This window comes from Lipophrys pholis, assembly GCF_963383615.2.
Source record: "Lipophrys pholis genome assembly, contig: SCAFFOLD_28, whole genome shotgun sequence".
Taxonomy (NCBI): domain Eukaryota; kingdom Metazoa; phylum Chordata; class Actinopteri; order Blenniiformes; family Blenniidae; genus Lipophrys; species Lipophrys pholis.
This window is the reverse complement of record NW_028292088.1, coordinates 599,353-609,347: the sequence shown is the minus strand read 5'-3', so window position 1 is coordinate 609,347 and position 9,995 is coordinate 599,353. Positions and strand designations below refer to the sequence as shown.

Here is a 9,995-nt window from a genome sequence, read left to right as displayed (position 1 = left end):
CACACACACACACACACACACACACACACACACACACACACACACACACACACACACACACACACACACACACACACACACACACATAAAAATTAAAACGTTGTAAACATTCAGGTTTATTTTGTTTTTGTGAATTTTTAAATGAAATATGAGATATTAAATTTTCAATCCGAAGCTCTTCTGTCTCACACAAAGCAAAGCACACATAGCGTCATAATTCCATGGCAGTAATCCCATTTAATCCCTGAACACATAAATGAGTAGATATTGATGAAGATGAAGCAGTTTAATCTGAAGTGTTTCCATCACGGTCGGGATCTTTTAATTGCACCTTTCATTTATATTTTAAATTGGATTCATGAATGAAAGTGTTCTGAAGGGTGAGAGGACCAGAACCTGAAGAGTGTTCTGAAGGGTGAGAGGACCAGAACCTGAAGAGTGTTCTGAAGGGTGAGAGGACCAGAACTTGAAGAGTGTTCTGAAGGGTGAGAGGACCAGAACCTGAAGTGTGTTCTGATCACACTGATCACACTGATCACACTGATCACACTGATCACACTGATCACACTGATCACACTGATCACACTGATCACACTGATCACACTGATCACACTGATCACACAGTTCCATCTGTGGTGCAGCCAGGAGAGGTCAGCAGCGGGTGGAGTGGCGTCCGACGGGGCTGACCTGTGTTTGACACCAGATTCCAGCGCAGGTCACCCGGTCACCCGGTCACCCGGTCACCCGGTCACCCGGTCACCCGGTCACCCGGTCACCCGGCTTCACTTCATTTCACCTCCTTTCTTCCTGCAGACGTGTAAAATGGCTGAAAGCGCGGCGGCCTGGTGTTAATGTGCTTCCTCCTGTCCCCCGTCACACCGTCCCCGTCACACCGTCCCCCGCCACACCGTCCCCCGTCACACCGTCCCCGTCACACCGTCCCCCGCCACCCTGTCCCCCGCCACCCCGTCCCCCCTCTCCAACACATTCCTCAGGTCCAGCCACTCAGCAGGTTGAACCTTCCCGTTTCAGCCCGCTGGGAGTTGGTGCGTTGGTGAGTTGGTGAGTTGGTGCGTTGGTGAGTTGGTGAGTTGGTGAGTTGGTGCGTTGGTGAGTTAGGAGTTGGTGAGTTGGTGAGTTGGTGAGTTAGGAGTTGGTGAGTTGGTGAGTTGGTGAGTTGGTGAGTTAGGAGTTGGTGAGTTGGTGAGTTGGTGAGTTGGTGAGTTGGTGCGTTGGTGAGTTAGGAGTTGGTGAGTTGGTGAGTTGGTGAGTTGGTGAGTTAGGAGTTGGTGAGTTGGTGAGTTGGTGAGTTGGTGCGTTGGTGAGTTAGGAGTTGGTGAGTTGGTGAGTTGGTGAGTTGGTGAGTTGGTGAGTTGGTGAGTTAGGAGTTGGTGAGTTGGTGAGTTGGTGCGTTGGTGAGTTAGGAGTTGGTGAGTTGGTGAGTTGGTGAGTTAGGAGTTGGTGAGTTGGTGAGTTGGTGAGTTAGGAGTTGGTGAGTTGGTGAGTTGGTGAGTTGGTGAGTTGGTGAGTTGGTGAGTTGGGAGTTGGTGAGTTGGTGAGTTGGTGAGTTGGTGAGTTGGTGAGTTGGTGAGTTGGTGAGTTGGTGAGTTGGTGAGTTAGGAGTTGGTGAGTTGGTGAGTTGGTGAGTTGGTGCGTTGGTGAGTTAGGAGTTGGTGAGTTGGTGAGTTGGTGAGTTGGTGAGTTGGTGAGTTGGTGAGTTAGGAGTTGGTGAGTTGGTGCGTTGGTGAGTTAGGAGTTGGTGAGTTGGTGAGTTGGTGAGTTAGGAGTTGGTGAGTTGGTGAGTTGGTGAGTTGGTGAGTTAGGAGTTGGTGAGTTGGTGAGTTGGTGAGTTGGTGAGTTGGTGAGTTGGGAGTTGGTGAGTTGGTGAGTTGGTGAGTTGGTGCGTTGGGTTGAAGTGTGTGAACAGCTGGGCAGTGTTGTGCTGCTCTTTCCCCCAGGATGTTGCTCTGGAGCGCCTCTGGCCGCTCCTCCTCCTGACAACGGGCTTTTTGAAGACGACCGTTTGAAAGGTGAAGAGATGTGAGAAGCAGTGAAATGAGCAGTGTGAGACAGAGAGGACGGACGGCGGGACGCGGAGGTCAAATGGAGACGTAGGGAGGTGACTGGACCGAGCTCAGGACTCGCTGGTTGACATGTGTCCCCGAGAGGAGACGCTGCCTGACTAGTTTGATGGGAGTGAATTGTGGCCGTCCCGGCGGGTCTGTTGAACCCGACGGACTGAACCGGACCGCTCTTCTCTTTACCTCCGTCCTCACTCACCTGCAGGAACCCAACCACATCTACTCGCTGGGAGACTCGCTGTAATCCAGGGTTGACATTTTAATTCCCAGCAGCTGATTGGCTGGCAGCTCCTCCCCCGTTAAGAACAGATCCAACCTTTAAATGAGGACGGCTGCTGTGGCCTCCGGTTCAGGGTCAGGGACTCCAGCAGCGCTGATTACAAGAAGGCCGCTGCGCTTCAGCCTTTTTCAAAGGAACGTCCAGAACCTTTCTATGTGGAGGAGACGTTCTGCAGCTTCTGGTTGGAGAACCTGGAACCGAAGGGAGGGAAGGCGTCAGCGTAGCAGGAGGACCAGAGACCCAGAGCAGACATTGGCTCTGGGTTTCTGCTCCGCGCTGCGCCGGGCTCTCCTTTTTACACACACACACACACACACACACACACACACACACACACACACACACACACACACACACACACACACACACACACACACACACACACACACACACACACACACACACACACACACACACACACACACCGTGATCAGATTATTGCACCTTTATTCCGGGTCAGAATTCAAGCCTCCAAAATTCCCCATCGCCTCACAAACGTGCAGCAAAATCAATGAAACCAACAACGACAGGATCTTTTAACCAGCGAATGTTTTGGTTCCTGTTTGTCACACGAGTGTGAGAATGTCACACCAGCTCACCGAGCCGTGTGTGTGTGTGTGTGTGTGTGTGTGTGTGTGTGTGTGTGTCTGCTGCCGTGTGACGGCCTGTGCTCTGTGCCCCGGTCCAGGTGAAGGTATGGTTCCAGAACCGCCGTACGAAGCAGAAGAAGGACCAGGGGAAGGACTCGGAGCTGCGCTCGGTGGTGTCGGAGACGGCGGCGACCTGCAGCGTCCTCAGACTGCTGGAACAGGGCCGGCTGCTGACGCCGCCGGGCCTGCCGGGCCTGCTGCCCCACTGCGGCGGCGGCACGCTGGCCTCGGCCCTGCGCGCCCCCTCCATGGCCGTGGCCAGTAATGGCGGCGGCGGTGCCGGAGGCGGCGCGGCGGGCGGCAGCCCCCCGCTCCCTGCCGTCACCAGCTCAGGGACCGTGGCGGGCCTGCAGAGCTCGCCGGCGGCTCACGGCCTCTTCAGCTTCCCCATGCCGTCCCTGCTGAGCGGCGTGGCCACGCGCATCTCCTCCAACCCGCTGGCCATGGCCGGCTCGCTGGCCGGGAACCTGCAGGAACTCTCGGCGCGCTACCTGAGCTCGTCTGCCTTCGAGCCTTACTCGCGGACCAATGGCAAAGAACCCCTGGACAAGAAACTTCTGGAATGACGCCTTGCTCCTTCAGCAGCTGTCTCCTGCTGTCCTCTGGACGCGTTCTGTGTTCTGTGTGTTGGTTGGTCTGTGTGTGTGGCGTTCTGTAGCTCGTCATGTAATCCAGTTGCACATCTGGCGCCTTGTGGTGGGAAGAGAACAAAGACCTGCTCAGCTCGGCGAACAAAGAACCGCTGGGCCAACCAAGGTCTGCACAGAATGTTCCAGCAGGAGTTTGTAGAGGGGAATTAGGAGACAGACGGCGAGGACAGGGTGGAGGCGTCCCTCTGGCTTTCTGTGGCCTCCTCACCAGAGGTCCCTGCGGACGGAGCAGAGGGACGAGGTGGTGTCCTTCTGACGGGGAGCAGCAGGAAGCGGGGCGCCCGGCGTGGTGCCTTCAGGAGCCGCAGCGGCGTTTGTAAATGTGTCGGTCTGAAGTGAGGCTGCGGCAGGCGGCTCACACACACACTTTGATGTTTGGACTTGTTCGGTGTCTTTTCTCCGTCTCGGGGGACATTTCTCTCATTTCACAGCCCAAATCTTCCCTTTGTGGCATTCCTGTGCGGCGGATGCCGTCCCTGGTGTTTTTCTGTTTCGTCCGTCGGTCTGTGGTTTTCGGAGCACTGTGAGTTCTCAGAGTTTTGGTGTACGCGTTCTATTGGGGGCAGGGTCGGAGAACGTCTCCTCGCCCACAGGAAGACGTCTGCTATGTGGAACACGACAAGGTTCTTCGGTCATCACCAGAATACAAGAGCCTTTCTTCAAGCTGCACGGCTTTGAGGAACCGTGGAGACTGAATGGAATTACTGTAGTATAAAATGAGAAATGTACCCTAAAGTTGTTATTTTATTGTAAATTATTCACTTCTGTAATTAATAGAATATTCGTCTATCTGGGGAGTAACGGCTGGGCGAGTGTGTTAGCAGGTTGAGGAATCAATCAAAAGCTCTTTGGTGCTGTTGTTGTGAAAATCTCTTGAAACTTGTGAACCGTGTGGTACAAATGTGCATATATATATATTCTGTATCCGGCTGCAGACAAAGACACGTGTGTTTTATCATTTCCTTTCTACATGTTGCTCCTCTCAATGAAGTTATGATAAACCTCATGGCTGTTGTCCCTCCTCCACACCAGCGTGCCGTCTGTCAGTGCGGCTCACCAACACGTCACACGTTCACCATCTCCTCTTTTATCAAACACAAATCAAGGTCGGGTGATTTTCCGACCTCAGAGGTGAAATACCAGGAAACCTGCGTGGCTCTAAAAAGCTCCAGAGACTCTCTGCGTGTCAGTCCTCCTTCCACTTCTATTCCCACGACCGCGAAGCAAAATAAAGCGGCGGACTGGGTTTCCCTGAAGACGAGCGGCAGCTTTTACATTTTGCAATTTATTGGAAAAAAAAAAAACGGGATTAAATCCTCGTGAAACGTTCGATTGTCCGGCTTCTTTAAAAACCGCCAGCGTGTTTCAACTGAAAATACACGTTTTCAAAGACGCCGGAGAAATCGAATGTTTGAGGAGGATTTAATCTGATCTGGAGTTGATCTGGAGTTAATCTGGAGTTAATCTGGAGTTGATCTGGAGTTGATCTGGAGTTAATCTGGTCATTTTGGGCGAAGAGAAGGAACGTTTGTCTTCTCTAAGAGACAGTGAACCTGAACTCGTCTCTCAGTCGGTCCTCTTCAAGCCGAGAACTCCCGGTTTGTCTTCCTTTGTTTAATCCACCACCGTCAGCTGGAACACCTTCGTCTCCACATCTGGATTTACTGCCATTCAATCCCCGATCGACTCCTCCTGAACTGAGATTACAGTTCATCTGAGATCTGCTCAGAATAAACCCCGGCCGAAACGTTGCTGAATACAACAAGTAATTAACGGAGCGTGGAACGCCGCTCCGTTCCAGCGGCGTTCCCCCCGAAGCCGCCGGCTCTCACGTGGAGCTTTTATTTACTGCTGCTAACGGCACCGAGTGGAGAACGCTCACATTGTCGGAGCGGGAATTCTGATGAATGACTTATTAACACGTGAAGAAACACTTGATAAGTGATTAAGTAGAACAGAGAGGATACGACTGCAACACAGCAAACGTTCAAACCACAGCGGTGAGGCGGCGCCGCAGCTTTTCTGCCCTGCATTTTGCTTTTCAGGCAAGTTTTACAAACTAGGAATCAATTATTAAATGCAAATAATGAAAAAAATAAATAAATGCAAAACACGATTGAAGGTTAAATACCATCAAGTCAATGTTCTGATAAAGACACAATCAAATCAGAGTGAATTCAGGCCAAATTCAGGGATTTCTTTTTGTCACACGTGTTTCTTTGTGTGATGAATTCATACAAAATGTAGACGACAAAAAGAACGACGAGTCTGCGGCTCTGCTTTGTGCTGCGGGTCTCTAATGAGTGTTTAAAGTACAGCCGAGAAGCTGGGGGGGGGTGTGTGTGTGTGTGTGTGTGTGTGTGTGTGTGTGTGTGTGTGTGTGTGTGTGTGTGTGTGTGTGTGTGTGTGTGTGTGTGAAAGAGCAAAAGTACAGCGAGACGGACTCAAGTACTGAGGTGAGACTATCCAATGCAAATATCTTATTCACTGCAATGATCTGACGTTCATTCATCACAACTAACAACCATTAAAACACAATAATATATAATATATTATACTATAGTATACTATAGTATAATATACTATAATATAATATAATATAATATAATATAATATAATATAATATAATACAATACAATACAATACAATATAATATAATATAGTATAGTACAGTATAGTATAATATAATATAGTATAGTATAATGTAATATAATATAATATAATATAATATAATATAATATAATATAATATAGTATAGTATAGTATAATATAATATAGTATAGTATAATATTGTACAGTATAATATAGTATATAGTATAGTATAGTATAATATAGTATAATATAATATAATGTAATATAGTATAGTATAATATAGTATAATATAATATAATGTAATATAATATAGTATAGTCTAGTCTAGTATAATATAATATAATATAATATAATATATACTATAATATAATAAAATATATAGTATAGTATAGTCTAGTATAATATAATATAGTATAGTATAGTATTGTATAGTATAGTATAATATTGTATTGTATAATATAATATAGTATAGTATAGTATAGTATAATATAATATAATATAATATAATATAATATAATATAATATAATATAATATAATATAGTATAGTATAGTATAGTATAGTATAATATAATATAATATAATATAATATATTATAATATAATATAGTATAGTATAGTATAGTATAGTATAATATAATATAATATAATATAATATAATATAATATAATATAATATAGTATAATATAATATAGTATAGTATAGTATAGTCTAGTATAGTTTAGTATAGTGTCGTGTGTTTGAGGTAGTTTGCCGGTCAGCAGAGTAGAACTTGCAGTAGAACTTGCAGTAGAACTTGCAGTAGAACTTGCAGTAGAACTGTTCAGGACCAGAAGAAGTGAAGCTCTTTTGTCATCCCAGCCACAGAAAGCAACAAACCTCCCCACTGAGTCTGGGAATCTCCCTCAATCAAACAGAAAAAGGCTGGTATTGCCCCTCCTACCCCTCCCCCAACCCCTCCTACCCCCCGCAGCCCCCCCACGTATTCTCTCCCTTCACTCCAGGTCCAATTAGAAGAAGGTCGGGAGGGTTTGTAAGTGTTATTTTTCTTTGGGGTGGGGGTAGGAGGGGGCAAGTGGGGTAGGAGGGAGTAGGTGGGGGCTGCGGGGGATTGGTGGGGGTAGGAGGGGGTAGGAGCGGGTAGGTGGAGGGGGTATGTTAGGGTGGGATCGGGTAGGTGGGAGTAGGTAGAGGTAGGTGGGGGTATGTGAGGATAGGAGGTGGGTAGGAGGGGGTAGATGAGGAGTAGGTGGGGGCTGCGGGGGGTTCGTGGGGGTAGATGGAGGGGGGATGTGGGGGTACGTAGAAGTAGGTGGGGGTATATGAGGATAGGAAGTGGGTAGAGGGGGTAGATGGGGGAGTAAGTGGGGGCTGCGGGGGTTGTTTGGGGTAGGAGGGGCTAGATGGGGGTATGTGAGGGTAGGACTGGGAAGGTGGAGGTAGGTGGAGGGGGCTAGGTGAGGGTGGTTTGGGGTATGTGAGGGTAGGAGGGGGTAGGTGGAGGTAGGTGGGTTTTTTTTTAAAGGTAGGTGGTGGTAGGTGGAGGGAGGTGGGGGTTTTTGAGGGTAGGTGGAGGTAGGTGGGGGTTTGTGAGGGTAGGTGGGGGTAGGTGGAGGGAGGTGGGGGTTTGTGAGGGTAGGTGGAGGCAGGTGGGGGTTTGTAAGGGTAGGTGGGGTAGGTGGAGGGAGGTGGGGGTTTGTGAGGGTAGGTGAGGTAGGTGGAGGGAGGTGGGGGTAGGTGGGGTAGGTGAAGGGAGGTGGGGGTTTGTGGGGGTTTGTGAGGGTAGGTGAGGTAGGTGGAGGGAGGTGGGGGTTTGTGAGGGTAGGTGAGGTAGGTGGAGGGAGGTGGGAGTTTGTGAGGGTAGGTGGGGTAGGTGGAGGGAGGTGGGGGTTTGTGAGGGTAGGTGGGGTAGGTGGAGGGTAGGTGGGGGTTTGTGAGGGTAGGTGGGGTAGGTGGAGGGAGGTGGGGGTTTGTGAGGGTAGGTGGGGTAGGTGGAGGGAGGTGGGGGTTTGTGAGGGTAGGTGGGGGTAGACATGCAGCGTGTTACTGCAGAAGACCACCAACACATTTATCCGATCACATGGTTAGGAGTTTAAGGTCTGAGCTTCCTGTCTCTTGCTCCTGGACCTGGACCTGGACCTGGACCTGGACCTGGACCTGGACCTGGACCTGGACCTGGACCTGGACCTGGACCTGGACCTAGACCTTGATCTGGACCTGGACCTCCTCCCAGACCAGCCCAGAGGTCTAACCTCTCCAGAGTCCTGAACCTGGTCCCAGTCAGACCTGGTAGGCCTGTAATGGGAGGCGACCAGGAGACCTTCCTCAACTGATTCCTCTCAGGGAGGAGGAGCAGCTCCACTCTGGGTCTCACCTGATGGAGGAGCTCCGTCACCAAGAGTGACGCATCCATCCATCCATCCCTCCATCCCTCCATCCATCCATCCATCCATCCATCCATCCATCCATCCATCATCCATCCATCCATCCATCCATCCATCCATCCCTCCATCCCTCCATCCATCCATCCATCATCCATCCATCCATCCATCCATCCATTCATCCATCCATTCATCCATCCATCCATCCATCCATCCATCCATCCATCCATCCATCCATCCATCCATCCATTCATCCATCCATTCATCCATCCATCCATCCATCCATCCATCCATCCATCCATCCATCCATCCATCCATCCATCCATCCCTCCATCCATCCCTCAATCACCAAGAGTGACGCCTTCATTCATTCACAGCTGATTTCAACTTGATATAGACCTGATTCACAGCTGATTTCAGCTTGATATAGACTTGATTCACAGCTGATTTCAACTTGATATCGACCTGATTCACAGCTGATTTCAACTTGATATCGACCTGATTCACAGCTGATTTCAACTTGATATAGACTTGATTCACAGCTGATTTCAGCTTGATATAGACCTGATTCACAGCTGATTTCAGCTTGATATAGACCTGATTCACAGCTGATTTCAACTTGATATAGACCTGATTCACAGCTGATTTCAGCTTGATATAGACTTGTTTCACAGCTGATTTCAACTTGATATAGACCTGATTCACAGCTGATTTCAGCTTGATATAGACCTGATTCACAGCTGATTTCAACTTGATATAGACCTGATTCACAGCTGATTTCAGCTTGATATAGACTTGATTCACAGCTGATTTCAACTTGATATCGACCTGATTCACAGCTGATTTCAACTTGATATAGACCTGATTCACAGCTGATTTCAGCTTGATATAGACCTGATTCACAGCTGATTTCAACTTGATGTAGACCTGATTCACAGCTGATTTCAGCTTGATATAGACCTGATTCACAGCTGATTTCAACTTGATATAGACTTGATTCACAGCTGATTTCAACTTGATATAGACCTGATTCACAGCTGATTTTACTTGATATAGACTTGATTCACAGCTGATTTCAACTTGATATAGACCTGATTCACAGCTGATTTCAACTTGATATAGACTTGATTCACAGCTGATTTCAACTTGATATCGACCTGATTCACAGCTGATTTCAACTTGATATAGACCTGATTCACAGCTGATTTCAGCTTGATATAGACCTGATTCACAGCTGATTTCAACTTGATATAGACCTGATTCACAGCTGATTTCAGCTTGATATAGACTTGTTTCACAGCTGATTTCAACTTGATATAGACCTGATTCACAGCTGATTTCAGCTTGATATAGACCTGATTCAC

General features: G+C 48.1%; 1 protein-coding gene across 1 annotated transcript in view; it reads left to right on the top strand.

Moving 5' to 3' along the window:
• vax1 (ventral anterior homeobox 1) overlaps positions 1-3,577 on the top strand; it is a gene marked incomplete at both ends in the record, with an annotated part of 5,561 nt that extends 1,984 nt beyond the window's left edge. The window contains one exon of the mRNA XM_080493919.1: positions 3,050-3,577. Coding sequence (XP_080350045.1) covers positions 3,050-3,577 — 528 coding nt within the window. The remainder of the gene's footprint in view (positions 1-3,049) is intronic.
• Between the last annotated feature and the right edge of the window lie 6,418 nt (positions 3,578-9,995).